General features: G+C 47.4%; 1 protein-coding gene across 1 annotated transcript; it reads left to right on the forward strand.

Moving 5' to 3' along the window:
* Positions 1-8,759: 8,759 nt before the first annotated feature.
* On the forward strand, positions 8,760-16,920 carry OTP (orthopedia homeobox; the record flags this gene model as incomplete). Its single annotated transcript, XM_081302620.1, has 3 exons — positions 8,760-8,796; positions 10,079-10,488; positions 16,154-16,920. The coding sequence occupies 3 exons, from the start codon at positions 8,760-8,762 to the stop codon at positions 16,682-16,684; spliced, it is 978 nt and encodes a 325-aa protein (XP_081158746.1). The 3' UTR covers positions 16,685-16,920.
* Positions 16,921-19,139: the final 2,219 nt, after the last annotated feature.

Here is a 19,139-nt window from a genome sequence, read left to right on the forward strand (position 1 = left end):
GTGTTGAAGGCTTGATCACCAGCCTGTGGTGCAATTGGTGGGGGGCTTTAGGCGGTGAGGCCTAGAGGAAGGAAGTTAGGTCATATGGGGTATTACCCTTGAGGATGTATTGGAACCCCAGCCCCTCCTATCTTCCTTCTTATTTCCAGGCCACTGTGAGGCGAGTAGGTTTGCTCCACCTTGTATGTTCCACGATGATGTTCTGGCTTGCCATGAGGTCCAAAACAATGGAGCCAAGTGATCAAGGAATGAAGCCATGAACCAAAATAAATCTTTCCTCATTTTAAGTTATTTATTACAGGTATTTTCTCATAGTGATGAAAAGCTAACACAGATCCCCAACACCACAAAAAATAAAAATAAAAATAAAAAAGACTAAGCTATTATCTTTGTCTGCCACAGGGTGCAAATGCCTAATGGCCACAGTTCATCATGGATGAAAAATTCAATGCAGGCCTGTTATGTTATAGTTTAGATATGAGGTGATGCGTGAGTTCAAAGGTGAGTTAATGCAAGAAAGTTTAGAAGTGAAATGATTGAGTTATGAGAACCTTAACCTAATCCATGCATTACTCCACTTGAATGGATTAACTCTTGAATGGCAACTCTAGGCAGGTAGGGTGTGGTTGGAGGGAAATCATTGGGGGTGGGTTTTTGAGGTATATATTTTGTCACAGATGAACCAAGCTTTCTCTCTTTCTCTCTAGGACACGCACTTCCTGGTGCCATGTTCTGAGCTGCTTTCCTCCACCATATTTTCCCCCTGATGTTCTGGGGGGAATCCTAGAGCAATGGAACTGGCTATCTATAGACTGAGACCTTTGAAACTGTGAGTGCCAAATAAACTTTTCCTCCTCTAAAATTGTTCTTGTTAGATCTTTTAGTTGCAGTGGCTAAAACCAAAACCAAAACAATCAAACAAACCAAAAACTAGCTTAAACATGGCCACACTGGACTGTCAGCTGTACCAGGCTAAGGATCTGTCCATTCACCTCACTCTCCACCCAGCACAGTGCCTAGCACATATGGGTGTTCAGTAGGTATTGGTTGGATGAATAAGGGAAAGTGTGTCAGCTTCTCTTACTCACGTTGTGTGGATACTGTATGTTCCCTCCTCCAGTTGGGAATGGTTTCAAATAATGAAACTGAATCAAGGAAAAGGCTAACAATCTAATAAGGTATAAATACTGAGGTATCACCACATCTGGACATTGGAAGTATGCCTATGAATGCACCTTGATGTAAAAAAGGAATTCGTGGGCCCTCCTGAGCTATAAACCAGAGAGTTCAGAAGAACCTAGTTAAGAAAGTTTTGTATTAATTTGATTTTATTAATGAGGTGGTTAAAATGAACAGTTGTGGTTTTTTCAATACTTGAATAAAGTTTGGGAAATGCCTTGGAGAGAATGAGAAACCCAAAGCCCTTCCAGAGCAGGTGTCCTAAAAGTGTGGCCTATGCCTACTCTGAGCACCTGATTTGTGACATTTTCCAAATTGAACTCATGTCCTCCTGTAGAGCTTCCACCTGCTCCCAGAAGTTCCTTGGATTGCCCCTCAGCACCAAGCAGGGGCCACACCCTCCTAGGTCCTCCAGTGTAAGCGTCCTTTAAGTTTGTGCAAACTTGGTTGTGACGCGAAGCAGACCTGCAGGTGAGAGCTTGGAGAAGCCCCGCCGCCCCATCACCTAGAGCTGCCGCCTGGCTTCGCCCCTCCAGGCGCCAAGGAGCTGCAGGCCGGAGGGAGGAGGCCGCAGGGCTGGCGCTGCGCCCCCTGGGGGCCAGTCCGGGAGTGCCCAGGTACACCTCCAGGACTGCTGCATCTCCGGACCTCTAGGAGGAGATACCCGCGCCACTTCGGGAGGGCGGGCCTGGCCTGCAGAGGAGTTGGGCTATTTTGTAACTGCACCATCCACCCAAGCCTCATTACCACCTCTTAATGAGACCCCTTTACTCCGTGACGTGCAACCGCTCCATCTCATTAAGGAAATCGCTCTTCAATGCTGATTATTTTATTTGCAGCCATAATTATATTTCTTTCGGCTAAATCACGGTTTAATCGAGCCCACATGGAGGGCAGCAGCACTAATTACGGCGGGGGATGCGGCGGCGGCGGCGGCGGGCGCGGGCCGGCTGGGGGGGGGCGGTAGGGGGTGCCCGGGCGGCGGGCGCGGCCGAGGGGCCCCCCGGGCGGGGAGGGGCGCCGGCGGGGGGCGGGGGCCCAGGCTCAAACACAACAACTTATTACTTCTAATTCCCCAACTGTCACCAAATCACCTGCACGAAACAAGAATCTAATTTGTTAAGCTGGCATGTCTGCAGATGGAAGATCGATCTTCTCTGTAGATTTCTCTAATTGAGTGAATATAGACGCCCGGAATTAGCCGCACTCGGGCTGCGGGGAGGGGACAAGGGACAAGGAAGGGGGGCAGAGAGAGGAGGGGGGAGAGGGAGAAGAAAGAAGGGAAGAAAGGAGAGAGAAAAGGAGAGGGAGGAGGAGAGACAGGAGAATAGAGAAAGAGGGTGAGTGGAAAGAGTAATTGGAAAAAGCAGGATGAAATGCAAGAAAGAGAATAAAGGGAAGAGGAAAAAGGAGTGAAAGCAAAGGAGGGAAAGGAAGCAAGAGGCAGCGCACCACAGGCTGGAAGGCGACGAATGGAGGGAAAGATAGGGAAAGAGAGAAAATCCTACTTGGGGAAGGTTCATGACCTATATAGAATCGTCTTACTTACTCTCCCCTACCCCACACTACAAGTGGAAAGTGGATGGAGAAGCCAAGCCAGTGTCAGTCTTAAACCTAGTACCAAATGCGGTGGAGACCAGGGAGCCTGGAGGGAAGAGAGGGGGGAGGGGGGAACGCTTGCAGCTCCAAGAAATGGCTTACAGAATTACATTTGTTTTTCTTGTGATTTTATTAAAAGTCACTCCTCATCTCCAGAATGCGTGAAAATATCTACTTTCCACTCAGATACACCGCATTAACTTGTTGGAGGCGAATTTGTTTGTTTGTCTATTTTATTTATTTGCTAGATAAGATTGATGCAGTCTTATTAGCGCTATATCTAGTTACAGAAAGAGATAAGGATGAGATTTTTTTTCTTTTTATTCCAATTACTAGCCTTGTCACCTAACTGAATAACTGATATATGATTATTTATCCTGAGTAAATAGAAATCAGAAAAAGCAACGAACTTAACACATACAAACAAAATTTCTATGTTACTTGTTGTATTCCATGTGGCTAATTGGGGCCGTTAAAACTACTGGGCGAAAGGGAAGAAAAAGCAATATACACAGTCAGGGGGTAGGTTATCCCTCATTGTTTTGTGTTGAGGTTTCTGCATTGAGGGTCCTGCTAGTTAAAAGAGAAAGTTCAGAGAAAAAAAAATAAGCAAGGGTCTGGCCCTTGAACCCACAAAGAGTCACGCAGGTGAATTGTCTGGTTGTATTTGCAAACTTACATGTCTGGGAAAGCGTTCATTCCAGAAAAAAAATAAGTTCATCTCCTATATTGCCAAAGGGTTTGGTTGGTGGGTTCCAAATCAGAGTTTGGGGCAAGCTTTTTGCTCCTGAGCAACCGCTGGCACACCCTGCCATGTGTGGGAGCAGGCAGTGGACACAAGCACTGTTCACTCAAGCGCACACACAAGTACACGTGTTGTGCACATGCAGCCCTGCTTCTTACGCTAAAGGGAAAACAAGAAAAAGAAAAAGAAAGCAAGTCTAGCGTACCGGCCCTTGGCATTTTACTTCGAGGCTGGAAACTTGTGTACTTGTGGCCACAGCTTCGGGCCGGCTATTATCAAGCCAACTACTCTAGCTGAGAGAGGCCTGGAGTCCCTGCTCTCCTGGTCCCAGGCAAGCCTAGAGGACGCATATTTGGGCTGAGTCCAGGCTTGTTTGGCTAGGAGTTTAAGACGTTTTTCTAGGTGTCCGGGAGAGACTACGCCCCAATGCGAGTTGCGGGAGATTTGGCTGTGAACGTGCAAGAGCGCTTTAACTGTGGTCGCTTTGGCTGGAAACCTCGAAAGAGAGTTCTTTTGTGTAGAGAAGTGTGGAAGCACCCGGCACCCCTTCGCAGAGACTTGGCTGCCCTCCCAGATCTCCTTCCTTCCATTCACCCCACCCTCAGATCGACCCCCACAATAAGCCATCCATGGAGCAGTCCAAACTCTAGGGTGGCCAGAGGTGATCTATCGACCCCCTGCCCAGGAAGAGGGGTGGGGCGGCTGTGGTAGGGACTAGGGGAAAGCTGGTTCTGGCACCCTAGGCAGGATGTGTGTTTATCCAAACGCAGTAGAATTGGGAGCTTCCTCTACTTTCCTCCTGTGTTTGCCTCCCACCCTTTAATCTTTTTTCAGTTTCTAAGGTAGGCCTGAAGAACACGATCTGATTTGCCATTGCATTTGGGTTATTGCATATCTGGAAAAGTAAACAGGAGTGTTCAAGTCACTTGATTTGTTTTCTGTAAGCAAATAATACCCAAAAGCATGGCTGTAATTTACCACGAATTAAAATTGATTCTTTTCATCAGGCAAGAAAATAGGAAAATGTGAGATCGTTAATTATTGAGGGAGGCGCTCCTCATTAAAGGGAACAATGTTACAATTCAGCATTTAATAGCAGGAATGTGAATAATAACGCGCCATATTTCAGCCCAGTATCTGCAAAGAAAAGAGAGCAGTTTACAAGCAACCTAAGCAACCGAAAGTTACATTTAATAAACACCCGAGGTTTCTGTAAGTGGAAAAAGCAATTAGGGTTCTGGGCACACTACCCAATTCTTCCCAGAGCACCCTGTATATATTTTCATCCTTTCTGTTTCTCTACAAAGGATTCACAATGAATGCAGAAATGCAATTAGAGAGAAAATCAGAATTGCAAACCTAATAAGCATAAATTCATCTTTAAAGTACTTACTGTCCCATCTCCTACCCTATTCCACCTCATCCCATCTCCTCATCCAGCCACACTGTATTTCTAAGTCCTGCTGTGGAATGGGATGGCAAAGCAGAAGAAAAAATACCTATTGTGTAGTTGTTGTGTTTGTAATTTACATAATTGTTCATTAAGATTCTGGTTTTAAAATATATACCTCTCCCCGGAAGCTGATCTCTCCCCGAACTACTGAGTTCTCTTGCTAGGTCTAGGCTCTCCTGTGGCAGGAGACGGTTCCCTGGCCTTTAAACGCTCTTTGTGCTTCGTTAAAAAGGAGAAGGGGGGGAAAGGAGAAAGAAAAAAATGATTTCCCTGTGCATCGCCCCTTGGCAGGCTCTTGTACAAAATTCAATCTCTATTTTTTATGAGAAGTAAACTGTCTAAATAAATTTTATTAGGGGCAACCAATATATTTTCTGGTAGTTCCCTTTGTTCCACTTCTACGTGTGTGTAACAATCTAAAACCTATTTATTGAGGAAAAATCACTGGATCCGTCATAGAAAATCCTTTTACTTTGCTTTGAAGTGATTTCTGAAGACATTCTTGTCATTCCGAAGATTTGGGGGCCATTGCGCTAAAGCCTCGCCTTGTTAGGGACTTCAGTTCCCATGATCATGTGGGAAATGCCTTAAATTATCAACAGCAATGGGCCTGACCGGCACTTTCCCGGCTGCCCCAGGAACGTGGGAAGATGACGGGGATAAAACTCTGGTAAATACATCTCAGCCGCTGCCCAGGTGGATTCAGACATTGGCCAAAACGAGCTGCCGAGAGGAAACCAGGCGCGGGGGCATTTTACACCGAGACTATTGTTTTCCCTCGCCTGCGGGCTGCAGTTTCCAAGCTCCTGCTCCAGCTCCAACTAGCGCCCTCCCCACACCAACGCCCCCACACCCACCCGGGTCACCCCCACCCACTCTGATTTCCCTTTCTTTCAACCCCCCTTTCCTCCCCCACCCCGAGGTGCTTATGCTCTGAAGTCTTGGAAGAAATGATTTAGTTTGTTTATACTGCTATAAAAATCAAGACCAATAGAAAAGTCATAAAATGAAGCGGGCTATCAATCACGCCGCAACATTGTTATTCAGCGGTTACTAACAGAGATGGATAATCCTTTGATTTCGTCCCATTGTTATTACTCTGATGTGTCTTCACATTAACTATTACACATTTATTTATCGACCTGAAAGATACAACAAAACAGAATATACGAGCGAGTGCGTGTGGGAGGACGCGGCATGGCTGGAGGCTGATCTGGGGCTGCTGTGGGATGGGGACCCGAGTGCTGGTGGGCACACACGTGTCGACTCAAGGCTCTATGCCCTTCTTTTCCCAGGTCACCACCTCTCCTCCCTCCCGGCAGGGTGTACAGCCCCTGCGGTGCGGGCCTCCGCAGACCTGCTTCTTTCGGGGAGCAGGGTGCGGCTGCTCGGTTTCCCAGTCCCTTCCTTAGCACTTCTCCTCACCCCTGCTTTTGCATTCCGGCCAGGAAACTACCCAAGCCACACGTTGGGCACAAACCTCTTGCGAGTCCCTGGACAGACGCAGCCAGGTGCGCACTCCCAGCCGCGTGCTGAGCAAACGCCGCCCCGCCCAGGTCTGCTGTCGGGTCTACTTCTGCTGCGCGCGCCCGGCGCTTTAGCTTTTGGGTTTGGGGGATTGTTGGAGGAAAGAAAGCTTTTATTGGAAGGACTCTGTTTACTTTAGGTCTCCAAATTCTCCTCCCAGCAAAACCTTTCTGGAAAGGGCACCGCGCGCCTGCCGGGTGCCCTTTCGGCGGCTCGCAGATCTGCTGCAGCCACCAGGCTCCGCGGAACCGAAATTCCCAGTCCCGGCGCCCCAGCTCCACCTAGGCCGCGTTGGCAGCAGCTGCAACGGCCTCTGAAGCCCGGTCGGGCCCGGAGCTTCCGGGTGAGCCGTCTCCACAGCTCGGAAGGACCGGGTATAGTTTTTGCCCTGCATTCACACGTGTGTGCGCTTGTGTGAGCACGCACACACTGGTGTGCATGAGAGGAGGTTGAACGGGCTGCAGGAGGGACAGAGCAAACAAAACTGCCCCGGAGTTCGCTTTTGCCGCCTCCTTTGTCTCCTTGCTTGCTCCCTGTCACACACAGCTGAAGGGACACACACACACACACACACACACACACACACACACACACAATTCCTCTCTCGCATCTGCTCTCAGGCAGCATTTCCAGTGTTTTGTGTAAGTCAATTGGACGGCGAACAAAAAAAGCCATTTGCTCTGTATTATTTAAAACAGACTTCATAGGGCCACCCTTTTGTGGAAGCTTTATTTGCACTAAATGAATAATCTTAATTGCATCACTCTCGAATTAAAAATCAATGTTAATCAAGATGGGAGTAGTAAATATCAGTTTTCATTGTGACTGGGTAGAGGGCATTTTTCTTGTGATGCAAATAAAAATACAAGTCAAATAACTTTAAAAGGGCATTATGTTCTGCTACAAATACAATTGAAACGGATTGTTTAGGAGCAGATCAGAAATGGTACAGAATTTTGCACTTAATTTCCTCAGTTATCATTTACAATAAGAACCTCTGGGCTTGACAGCCAAGTCTAAACAGTAGTAAATTAGTACAAATTTATACTGATTTTACTCTAATAATCGTAATAAAAGCTTATAGATTTGGCACTAATTACATAAATGCCTAATGATCTTGAAAATTACTCTGGTTAGAAATATATTACTAATCTAAACTTTGTTGTTGGCTGGCTCTGAAAAATCAGAACATTAGAAATGGTTCGCTTCACTTGTGCAAAGCACTTTAAATTGTTCACGTAGTTTAACATATTCAAGAGGAAAATAAAGAGCATTTAACTTTATTTACAGCCTTAAGTGGAGTTGGGAGCCGAGCTGAACTTAGAAACTTTGACCAGAAGAGTGGGTCAGGGGCCAGGATCTAGAGTGGATTGGGCCGAGGAGCGGAACCTAGGACTGAGCCTCGTGGAAAGAGTGTAGAGCGCACCAATGCACCCTGACTCAAGTCCTGGAAGCCGACACCGGGCACCCGCAGCACCCGGGGAGCCGACTCCTCTTGGCGCTCTAGGCCGGCGGTAGGGTTGGTGGTCGGTAGGCCCCGTGGCTTAGGCAGGATCTCTGGTGCAGGCCTGCTGAGCAGCGGAAAAGTCTAGGCATCGTCTGGAGGCCGCCGCGTGCCCGCGTTGGGCCCTGGGCTTGACCAGAGCAGGCCAACGTTGCCTAGAACGCGCGGGCAGGGGGCGACTCTTGGGTCACGCGGGGGTCATGCCCTGCTCTGGTCTCTTCCCTGCCCCTGCTCCAGGAAGTTACTAGCTCTGAGACACGGCTGCGCCAGTGAAGCAAGCAGGTCAGGACAGGGGGAAGAAAAGATGTGCCTGGGAGAAAAATCTCAGGAAAAGAACTAACGGAGGCCGGGCCCAGAAGCCCAGGGTGAGACCGAGGCATCCGCCGCTGCCTTAGCTGCTGCTCCGGCTCTAGCTGCCAGGGTTGCCGCCGCCGCCGCCTCCTCCGGGCGGGCGCGGGCGGGCGGGCGGGCGGAGTGGGGGACTCTCCGGGCGCTGACATTTGCAGGCTGCCCTCCTGATTGGTCCCCTCGCCAAGCTGCTCACGGGTTCATTCAACTGTTAAGCACCTCCCCGTCTCTCTAAAGGACATTATAATGCAAGAAGCCCCCTTTTTAACCACAAACCGAATTTTCTTTCATTTAGGTGATCTATATATATCTATATCGTATAGCTTATAGCTTATATCTATTTTAAATAACTTAAAGCCGCTAAAATTTGGGGGGGAACAGCTTTCGCCCTGGAGCGGTGCGCGATGCTGTCTCACGCCGACCTCCTGGACGCCAGGCTAGGTGAGTGTGCGCCTCTGGCCCCGGCAGCCAGGAGAAGCCGGGGCAGGAAATTGTCAATTTGTTCCTTATTTTACCTTAATGCGCCCTAAATGGACTAATTTCTTTAAAAGTAATTGTGCAGTATTAAAGTTTAATTTGATTTAACATCGTCTTTTAAAAAAATCTATGGAATATGTAGATCTAGAAAAGGAGTTGGGGAATGGTGTTACTTTTTGTTTTTCTTATTTTTGCTTACCCCCACCCCTTTATTTTTTTTCCAAAGGCGATCTATCCCGTGATAATTTGTTTGGAGGTGTTTCTCTTTTTTCTTTCCTGTTAGCTTTGACTTGGGATTTCTTTCTCTTTTCTCCTCTCTCCCACCACCTCTTTTCCTCCTTCTCCTCTAAGTATGGTTGAATTTGTTTTCTTAAATAAAATAAAATAAAATAAAAAATTTGGCTTAAAAGGAGAAATTGCTGTCATCGAGGTGGATTTGCTAAGTGTGCTGGTTGAGAAGGAGAGAAGCCAAATTCATCTTCACAGGCATCTCTACCTTCTAAAAAGGACCCAGCGTTGCCAATGGCTGAGAGAAACGAACCTTTTATTTCTCCGGAAAGAAAAGTTGAATTCTCTGAAGTTTGATTCACTGTTATGTCTGTAGAGTTTACTCGAGTTTCTTTTAAGCCATCTGGGTCGCTGGGCTCTGGGTTTCCGGTTTGGGATTCTTTAGTGATGGATGTGATTCCATTTTCCAAACACTTTCTCAGATTTGAGGGGGGAGGCGGAGCTGATTTGGGTTGATTTCGGGGGGTGGAAGTCTTGGAGACTTATCCATCTTCCGAAAGTGAGAGGGAATCCTGCAGGAGGTAGAGTCCGTCAGTTTGCCTTAGCTTAGGTGAGGCAGCAACCTAAGAACCAAGAATCGTTTAATTTTCTTTATCTCTCCCCTTTACCTCCCATGTCCAAGGATTTACTCTCTGGGCGCCAGGGATAGGGTTTATGAAAGGGACTAGGAGGCACGTTTTATTGCCGGGCCTGGGAGCGTTTTATTGTGGGAGAAACGAAAGCATGTGCTGTTTGCTACCGGGGTCAGCTGCAGAGAGAGGGGAAAGGGCCAGATGTTATTCCAACGTAATTGTCCAAATCCTGGGGAACCCAGCTGAGCGCTCTGGGAGTTTTGTCCATAGGGCGAGCTTAAACGCGGAGGGTACCGAAGATGGGGCCGAGGAATCACCGCACCGGGAAGATAGTCCTTCCTGGCGTCGCCAGGAGAGTAGTGACCACGATCCCCTTGCCTTCTCAGGTATGAAAGATGCCGCCGAGCTGCTGGGCCATCGGGAGGCGGTGAAGTGTAGGCTGGGCGTGGGGGGCTCTGACCCCGGGGGCCATCCAGGGGACCTGGCGCCCAACTCCGACCCAGTCGAGGGAGCAACTCTGCTACCTGGGGAGGATATCACCACAGTGGGCTCTACCCCGGCTTCGCTGGCGGTGAGCGCCAAAGACCCGGACAAGCAGCCCGGGCCCCAGGGCGGCCCGAACCCCAGCCAAGCCGGTCAGCAGCAGGGCCAACAGAAACAGAAGCGCCACCGGACGCGCTTCACTCCTGCACAGCTCAACGAGTTGGAGAGGAGCTTCGCTAAGACTCACTACCCGGACATCTTCATGCGTGAGGAGCTGGCGCTGCGTATCGGGTTGACCGAATCCCGAGTGCAGGTATGCGGAGTTTGGGCGCTCCGACAGAAGGCAAGGAGGGGGCGGGAGGATTGGGGCAAGGGGAGCCGGGCCTTTCCTTTCCCTGTTGAGTTCCTGGGCTCTGCTCCAGCTGCCTAAACGATCCTGGGTTAGTTAGCCTCTTCTTGCCCCAAACTGGCCCAGATCGCCATCCTCCAAAGGACACGCAAGGCCCATCTCCCAACAGTATAGCCGCATCCCACCTGAAATTCCTCAAAAGTGAAGTCCCATTTTGTTGGGCAGCGGGGTTCGACTCTTCCTTCTGAGAAGGCAAGCCCGCGTCTCTCACGCGGTAAAACCCAGCGTGCACCTCCACTCCAGCTTCTATTATTGACAAGTATTTCATTACACCCTAATGAATTTGTGTTAAGCTTTTGGATAAAACGGGGAATGCAACAATTATACAGAACGCATAAAAAGAGAGGAAATAAAGCTTTTTTTTAAGAGAGAGAGAGAGAGAGAGAGAGAGAGAGCGAGCCCCCTTCGGATTTCACGGTGTGGCTTTATTCTCTTAAAATCACACTCTTGCAGCTCTCGGGCCAAACACCCTAACCTTTGATGTTTGCAAGAGGTTCTACCAATTCCCCGGAAGTAGCCAGGAGATCCTCCAACCGCTGGTGGGCACTGGGTTTTGGTTTGTCTGTTTTTCAACGTTCCCCTAAGGAAATTTGGGTTTGGATGAGAAATGAAGGCTTTCCATTGTAGATACCCGACCCGAAGAAGGCACACATAGGGGGAAAAAGCTTGATCGGAAGTAAACGCAATCATTGTTGACCCCTTGTTGTTATCCAGCCACCCAAGTTGTAAATTATATGTAATCTAGATATCACACCTATAACTGTTTTGAAAATTGGGGTACAAAAGCACAAGCCTAATGAATCCCAAATTTCTTTTCTACTTTTTAAAAAGCATGAAAATAACATCAAATATTTTATGGCAGGTGCCTGGAGGAGAAATTTCAAGACAGGCACTTAGTCTTGAGCTATCCAGGGTGCTGAAAATCATCTTGCTACCTTGGACATTGGTATTTTCTGTCCTCTGTCCTGTGTCCTGGGTGTTAACCTAACTTGTTAAAGCTATGCTACCTGCTTTTATAGATTGATCTTAAATATCTCAAATAATTTGTATATCATCCAATAAATGAGCAATGAAGGTGTTCCCGTGTTAAATGTTTGTTTCCATTTGGCATTTTTAAGAGTCTAAACGGGAAAAGTAGTACATGCTTCTGTTCTAGTAGTAATGAATGTCATCAGGGATTTAAATGGTCAAATTAATAAAGCAATATTCAGGATATAACATAATAATTAGCATTTTTATTTAATATAAGTCTGAGTGTTTTTGTTAGTGAACTTCAAAAGGCCTGAACTATGGGCCACTAAAATTACACATCAAAAGACTGCTAATTATATTGTGCAGATATCTGTTACTAGTATCCTTTAAATCTTTTACTTTCACCTTTTTAAAAATCTGAAACTGAATTCAACCTTTGCAAAATACAAAATTAGAAAACTATGCTCATTATAATTCTTGATTGTGGGTCATTCTGCAGGTTCAAAATTCACAAATTTGCTTTTTTGTTCCTCAAGAGAAATGTTAGTGGTTAATTGTTGTTTAAAAGAGAAAAATGCTGTGTTTTGACCCAGACATACTGGTAATTAGTTCAAATTAAAATAGAACTTAGAATCACAAATAAAATATAACTGGACAACTGATTTTATGAAAAAAGAAAACGAGGTCTATTAAACTTTATTAGGTCTTCCAAAGGTTAATGACAGTGATTCTTTTAATAGAAAAAGTTGTAAATGAAATAAAATACAAACTATGTGATAGAAAGTTATTTTTTAAGAGTACACAAAAGAATATGCAAGAAGAAAGAGACAAAGTACTTTAATTGTCTTAGCATAATGTTCAACCAAAGATAATAGCTTGAGGCTGTTGATAGAAACAATTTAATAGAATGGCAATTTCAATATTTTTAAAAATAATGTTTCATAGTTTAAAAAGTAATCAGATCAACATAACCTTCTTAATTAACATTTCAAAATGATTAACATTATGTAATGTAATGCAAAATAATTTATGGAAAATGTATTTACTTCACAACTCACTGTACCATTGCTCCTTGACCAAATTCAAATTAAATAGTAATTGGTTTATGTTCTTATATGATGAGTACTTCATAGTTTTCTTTATAGTTAACAGATTGCCACACATTCTTTTCAGCATGTGGGCCACTGCACTGATTAAAAATGATCTAAACATTTAATTTATTGCAATTGTATGTTTTCAGAGATGCTTTTTGATTCTAGGCTAAATTACCCAATATACTTATTTTTATCTATACTTGGTATATATCACACTTCTAAGTATTTATTAAAGCACCTCTACTCACATGGAGGCCAATTCCATGTCTGATATTGCTCCCCTTTTCTGGCTAGTGTAATAAAACCATTCCTTTTATAGCATGCCATTATTAGAAACCAATTTCAGAATTATTTATAACCTGGAATGGCTTATTAAGCAGCAATGCGAGAATCATGCAAATTATGCGATCAAATGCAATATAATAAGCATAATCATTAGTCTCTAGCACGGATTAATTAACTTTCAATATTTTATTTACATAAAAACCAAATCAGTGAAATAACTTCTGCACAGTCAGGCTTGCCTTTCAATATTTTATATGAACAAAAATAATGTGCTGTAATTCCATTGACCGTGTCCCCCAGAATGGCCCTGTCACCTGCCACATCTTAATAGGGGGACAAGCTGAGAGTATTTTCTAGTTTTCTAATGGAATGAGAAATTGCATTTTCTTCCTCTCCCAGCACTATTAAAGTGTAATGAATTCGGCCCAGAGTTCACGGCTGGCTGATCGAAATGAACCTGAGATCTAGGCTTTAATACAGCTCCCCAGATTTCCTCCCAAATCTTCACATTAATCACTTGCTGGATTCCAATGAGATCTTCATAAAGGGGGAAAAAAGTAATATTCTTTCTTTCTCCCACTCTTTCTCTATTTCTGAGCCATTTATAGCTGGGGAATTAAACGGGCTATATATTTTAAAATACATTTACAGTATGTCTATATTACTGTAACAGCAGATATCATGAAAGTGGATTTTTAGATTCCAACCTCCATTAGATTCTCACTGTTGTATTAAGCATTTTCTGAGAAGAGCTGCAATTCAAACTGAGTACAAAGTTGGCCCGTGGTTGCGGTTAATATATTTCCTGCAGTTGTCATCTGTGCATTCTGAAAATCTCCCTCAGGTTTTGCCTGCATTTTAATCCGTCATGCTCTAGTTTTCAAGTGGAAACATTCACATTTTAAAAACATATGCATCATAGCTTGGAACGAAGGTGCTCAGATCCCATGCAGATTTTTTTTTCTCAACCCCAGTAAGCCATGAAACATAAAAAAATTTGTAGCCATCATTTGACTACTAACCCTCAAACGTAATTGAGCACAATTTTTGATTATTCCTACAATATTTAGTTCTTTAATAGCTGTTCTTTTCCGCTTGTGCCTGAGCAGATCCTAGATTCAGAAGCCTTTCTGGCAGTGATATTTGCTATTAAATTTCTACTGGGCAATTCCACCCCCACCTTCTTTCTTCTGCTTCTCTCTCCACTCCTTCATCTACTTTACACCCTTCAAACAACCAAACACTTCAGAACTCACTGGCACTTGTAGGGTGTTAGGAACTGGTTTTGACTTTGTAAGATACCTTTCAAAATATATCTAGGTGCTGCCTGTGAGGTGTGGGAACCATTTGGACAGTCTCTGTTAAGGGCTCTTGTCCTGTCCAATTCACCCCAATCCAGTGTTGGGTGGGTGCTGCAAAGGGATTTGACACTGCAAGTCTCTCCTGGTCATCTGAGGGTTGCTCTCCAGCTAAGGCCTCTAACAGCTCAATTCAACCACATTGATCCCATCCACCATCGAGGGTCCTGCTGCCTCATTAATCCACTGCACCACAGCTCAAGGGCTGCAAGGAGAAAGGGAAGCAGCTTGTTTGCCCATTGCTGATGCTGAAATAGGCAGCAACGTAGAAAATGTGATAGAAAGATAGTAGTGGGCCATGACTAGTTAGGATAGGAAGGCCAAGGCCCACTCAAAGATAATTCTAGATTGCAATGTGGTTTTCTCTAGTAAGCGGAGAGTATGTCTTTGCTTGCAAGGGTATGAATACAAGATTGTGCCTGGCTGGTTTACTGAGAATGGGGGTAGGTATGCCTTGGTACTCCTGATATTAGAGATTGCAGAATAAACACCACATAGATTGGATTAATGGGTTGAACCTCCTTTTGGGCCACAAGTATGGTGGTCACACTCTGCTGGCTAAATTCTAAAAGGAAACTCAGTACCTGAGCTGTGTCCCACATCATTTACATTTAGGCAAAGCAAATCTCCAGTTGACTAGATTTTAGACTCCAAATCTGCCAAATAGGAATGCTGGCAATTTTTTTTCCTTAAAGATCAAATTGAAATAGGTGGAGATGGGAAGTTATCTTAGCCAGGCAGCTTACTTAATATCTTCCACATAGAACTCTTTCCCTATGGTAGTGAATTGGACATCTGTGGACAGATTTAGCTAGTAGAAAGATTTTTCTGGGCTACTGTAAAGAAAAAGAAGGAGGCTCATTTTCATCTGGAATGCATTTCATCAAACTCAACTTCCTGAAAAAAAGACATCTGTGTTTGCCTTAGAAAAATTAAATTTGTTCATTACTAGTGTGGGTTTTAAACCAAATCTGCTTTCACTTGTATTGGTCAGAAAATTTACTTTCAGTTTATAAATGAAAAGAGGGCAACTTGAGGTTATCAGAGGCCTTGTTATCCTCAGCAAGTTACTTAAAAAAAAAAAAAAAAGACTTGAAAGCCCTGGGGTGGCAGGTTCCAGCTTAGGATTCTGCCCAGACAAATGTGTCCTTAAAAATGGTTTGGGAATGGGGCAGGAGATTTGTGGTCATGGCACTAAGAGCTGTGGGAGGAAACAGAAGTCACTGTGGCAACCCAAACAACACTGTAGCTCAGTGGCACTCGCTTTCCCACACGGATCACTATATTAACCTCTCTGCTCTGTCAACTGTGGTGTTAGGGGCTTCCTTTGTTTTTCGATTTTGAAACTGTCTATGTCATCCATGGCCCTTCATCAATTTCCAAATTTCCAGCATTTCTGAAAATTCTATACCCCATCAGAGTTATAAGACATGCTATTAAGCCACATGGGAACATATGTTTATCTTCATTTGTACACCTGTGGGTCGAGCCTTGACACATGCCTGCCTGCAGACCTGTGCATTGCACGGAATGTACCAGCGTGCAGGGGCGTGGTGAACACTGCACATTGTGGTGTGTTTGCACTGCGCGTAAACGCTCTGGGGCATGATCACTCGAAGACGCGTGATTCTGCGCTTGGTGGGTAGAAGGGGCTCCAGTTGCCACGAGATGGTGGAGAACCAGGATCTTTGGCTAGGTATTGGGCGTGTCAAGCCAATGTGGTGTGTTTGCAGTTGTTTGGCCTGTGGCTAAGTGGCTGTATAGACAAGGACTCCGTCGTTTAAGCCCCTGCCCCCACAACCCTACGACCGCGGGGCTCGCTAACAGTCCCCTGTCTCTCTCCCTCTTCGCCTGCTCCAGGTCTGGTTCCAGAACCGGCGCGCCAAGTGGAAGAAGCGCAAGAAGACAACCAACGTGTTCCGCGCACCGGGCACCCTGCTGCCCACCCCAGGCCTGCCTCAGTTCCCGTCAGCCGCCGCCGCTGCCGCTGCTGCCATGGGCGACAGCCTTTGCTCTTTCCATGCCAACGACACCCGCTGGGCGGCGGCCGCCATGCCGGGCGTGTCACAGCTGCCGCTGCCACCGGCTCTGGGTAGGCAGCAGGCCATGGCGCAGTCGCTGTCCCAGTGCAGCCTGGCGGCCGGGCCGCCGCCCAACTCCATGGGCCTGTCCAACAGCCTGGCGGGCTCCAACGGCGCTGGGCTGCAGTCGCACCTCTACCAGCCCGCCTTCCCCGGCATGGTGCCCGCCTCCCTTCCTGGCCCCAGCAATGTCTCCGGTTCGCCCCAGCTCTGCAGCTCCCCGGACAGCAGCGATGTGTGGCGGGGCACAAGCATCGCCTCCCTCCGCCGCAAGGCGCTAGAGCACACAGTCTCCATGAGCTTCACTTAATGCAGCCGTGCCCCAGCCCGCTCCGCCCCAGCGCCGTCCCCAGGGCCGCCCCGAGGCCCTTTCGGCGCGCGCGGGGACCCCAGCTCCCTGTCCGGGTCTCTGCCCGGCGCCCTATCCTGTCCCGCCCCGCCCTGGCCTTCACCGGGTCTGTCAAGTCCTTGCCTCTCACCTCCACTCGCTCGGGTTCTCCCCAAGCCCCAGCCTGCGAGGCCTCCCCTCCGCCTGATTTTGCTCGCTCGCGGCCCCCCACCTCCCAGAGTCCCCGTCCCTTCCCATCCAACTCCTCCCTCGGCCGGGTCTGGAGCGCCTCATCCCTCCCTTCCCGCTACCCCCGCCTCCCCCCCGCTCCGGCCGTGCTCGCGCCCTCCTCCCGGCCTTCCGACCGGCGGCGTTCCCAGCGACACCTAGGACACGACGCCTATGACCCCGCTCCCCCGTGCCTACCCTCTGGCTCCTTTCCCCACGCCTCACGCCCCTCCCGCGCCTGGCAGAAAGCATCCTTCCCGCCATTTTACTTACCAGGGAGTCGACTCAGGATCTGAAATCAGACACCAATGGACTGGTTTGTGGGCAGAAACACACACACTCCGCTCTCGCTCACGCTCGGACACTTCACGCGCGCGCGCACACTCACACGCACTCTCATACACCAGTGTTCCTAGGTCATACACGGACGTGTTCAAGGGACAGCACAATGTTAGGGATTTTGGTCTTAAAGGAGGACAAGCATCTGCTACCAACCGTCTCATCTGAGGGCCCAAACTGACATAATTTGATTTGTGCTTGTATTCTTTCTCAAAACTCCTTTCTTTCCTCTCCCACCACACTACCCTTGCCCTATCTAGTCACACTCATGCAACCCTCTATTGGCTTGCAAAAGAACGCTTTCGTTTTATCTTACTTCTATTTTCTTAAGCACAAGTGTGTGAGGGTACAGAGGGGAGGCTTCTCAGGAGGAACATGCCAGTGGACCGGGTGGCTGGAGTAGACTAAGGCAGTTATGTGATGAAGACGAGGTGATCTTACCCATTTTGATAAGCCTTTATAAGGAAGAATAAAATAAACATGCAAGCAAAATTTTCCTTTTGTAAAAGTAAAAGCCACATCTCTTTTCTGGATCCTTCAGGACTGGGGTTTGTTTGCTTCCTTTTCCGTTTCTCTCTTCTCGCTGCTCTGTGCCCTTGGTTGTTTTGTGGTCGTCCTGTCGTCTCTTGTGCCCCTCGGCCACCTGCCGGCCGCCGATGGGTGCGCTAGGACATCTACAACCCTGCAACTTTGTACAGAGAAACACAATCAGCTCTTTCTGCATGTGCTGGTCAAATCCAAACCCAGAGAACAGAAGCGCTTTCTAAGAATGAACAAACATGTGAAATAGGATGTTTTGTGTAGATAAAGCATTCTTGTTACATACTGGTCAATTTGTGATATGTTTTAACTTATTGTCTGTGCTTATTTATGGAATTTGGTTTTCTTAATAAATGTTTGAGCTAATATAAAGCATATTATTTGACTTTTCCGGACAAGTTTATATCAAGTTAAATGTAAATGGATAAAATAAAATCATTTTCAGTATGTGACATATGGAGAATGATGGGCTTTGGTGTGACATTGAAAGGGGGAGGGAATCTCTTGGGAGAAAAGAGAGTTTGGGGGATTCTCATATTCGCTCTCCATTGACCGCATGCGGCGTTTGGGACGCGTGGGCCCTTGGACCTTCTCCAGACTTAGGTTCAGTTTATGGCCGGCACCGTGAGGCCTCTGCAGGGAGGCGGTGTGTTGGGGAACAGCATTAGGCCAGGAAGGCCACAGGCCGCCAGTCGCGGTTCGAAGGCCACAAGGGCGGAGGCCAGGCGGGAGGCGCCCCAGGCCAGCTGAGGCTGGAGAAGCTCTGGGGCCACCCTGGGCTTAGAAGCCCGCAGCTGCCGGCGCCCACGCAGAGCCCGAGGGTTGATAGGCTTCTAGGGTTTCTCTCCGACGATGGAGCAGAAGGCGCCCCTCGCGGTGCTGTGGGCCGGAGGAGACCGCGGGTGGAACCCTGGGCCTTCAGAGCCGGGAGTTCTGCCTTCCCGCGCCGCCCAGGGTCGCCACTGGTCCCAGGCACCCAGCGTACGCGAGGCGCCGCGGTTCTTTCTCCGCCCAGGGCCTACGCCTCGTCCCAGCCTTCCCAAAGAGGCAGCCCGTCCTTCCGAGTCCCCGAACCCAGGCTTCAGACACCCCAGGACCTTACAAGTGGGGGCAAAGAGGGAAAGAAGAGGAGTGTCCAGGACCACCGGTGCAGGTCGCACCTGTCAGGGCTTCCCCCGCTGGGCTCCTCCGATTTTCTCTCAGGGTCTAGGCTTGGAGCCAGCTAGGCTCCAAGTTAGACACGTGCCCAGGGGATTTCCTCCAACTAGTAGTAAAATTGCAGTTTCTTTGATAGTCTGATGGGGAAGGTTGCCAGTGTGTTTTAAACTTG

This window comes from Spermophilus citellus, assembly GCF_964194105.1.
Source record: "Spermophilus citellus genome assembly, chromosome: 1".
In the NCBI taxonomy this organism is placed as follows: domain Eukaryota; kingdom Metazoa; phylum Chordata; class Mammalia; order Rodentia; family Sciuridae; genus Spermophilus; species Spermophilus citellus.